Raw genomic sequence first — 1126 nt, 5'->3', positions numbered from 1 at the left:
CCCGCACTCGCGGCGCCAAGCGCTGTGCCCGAGGTTTGCGACAGAATCGCTGGGGTACAGCAACCGAGCCGGCAAGGGATCCCCCGGCCTCAAGTTCCTTCCTTTTTTAAAAAAATCCTCACCCGAGGGAAGGTTAATTGATTTTTGTTGTTGTCAATCCTCACCCGAGGATATTTTTTCATTGATTATTATTTTTTAAAATATATTTTTATTGCCCTAACCGGTTTGACTCAGTGGATAGAGTGTCGGTCTGCAGGCTGAAGGGTCCCAGGTTCGATTCCGGTCAAGGGCACATGCCTGGGTTGCGGGCAGGAGGCAACCCATCAATGATTCTCTCTCATCATTGATGTTTCTACCGGTATCTCTCTCTCCCTCTCCCTTCCTCTCTGAAATTAAAAAATATATATATATTAGAGCGTTAGCCTGTGGACCCAAGAGGTCCCAGGTTTGATTCTGGTCGAGGGCACATGCCTGGGTTGCGGGCTCGGTCCAACGTGCAGGAGGCAGCCAATCAATGATTCCCTTTCATCATTGATGTTTCTATCTCTCTCTTCCTCTTTGAAATAAATAAAAATATATTAAAAAAAAAACCAATGGAAAAATATCCTCGGGTAAGGATTAACAACAACAACAAACATAAATAAATAAATAGCCTGCCGTGGGTTCAGAGCTGGCCACTTGCAGCTGGGGGAGGGGCGGGGAGTGGGGGGTAGACCTGGGGTGACAGGCACACCCCCAGCACCTGCTGTGTCTGCCCCGTGCTAAACCCTGCATGTGGAGTCAATCCTGGGCCCACAGGACGCTCCCCCAGGTGACAGTGGGGAAACCCGAGCCCAGAGAGGTTGAGTAACGTGCCCGAGCCACACAGCCAAGCCGTGGCCTGGGGAGCGTGGACCCCCAGAGGCCCCGTACCTTTCCGGAGGAAGGCGCCATGGCGCTGGTCCAGCAGGCTGGGGGGCAGCAGCGAGAAGTTGGACATGGTGTTGGCCTTCATGGCATCGAAGGCCGAGTGAGCCACGACGGAGCCCAGCGCCTCCTCGCCCAGCTGCCGGCCCAGGAACTGGCAGACACGCTGCACGGAGCCGGGGAGATCCTGGGGGCAGGAGAGAGGGGTCAGGTGGGAAGG

At 54.4% G+C, this 1126-nt stretch overlaps 1 protein-coding gene across 1 annotated transcript in view; it reads right to left on the bottom strand.

Moving 5' to 3' along the window:
- SULT2B1 (sulfotransferase family, cytosolic, 2B, member 1) overlaps nt 1-1126 on the bottom strand; it is a 77264-nt gene that overhangs the window by 576 nt on the left and 75562 nt on the right. Inside the window, exon 8 of the mRNA XM_014550421.1 lies at nt 913-1093. Coding sequence (XP_014405907.1) covers nt 913-1093 — 181 coding nt within the window. The remainder of the gene's footprint in view (nt 1-912; nt 1094-1126) is intronic.

Source organism: Myotis brandtii, unplaced genomic scaffold, assembly GCF_000412655.1.
Source record: "Myotis brandtii unplaced genomic scaffold, ASM41265v1 scaffold601, whole genome shotgun sequence".
NCBI classification, from domain to species: Eukaryota; Metazoa; Chordata; class Mammalia; order Chiroptera; family Vespertilionidae; genus Myotis; species Myotis brandtii.
This window is presented reverse-complemented; position numbering and strand designations above follow the sequence as displayed.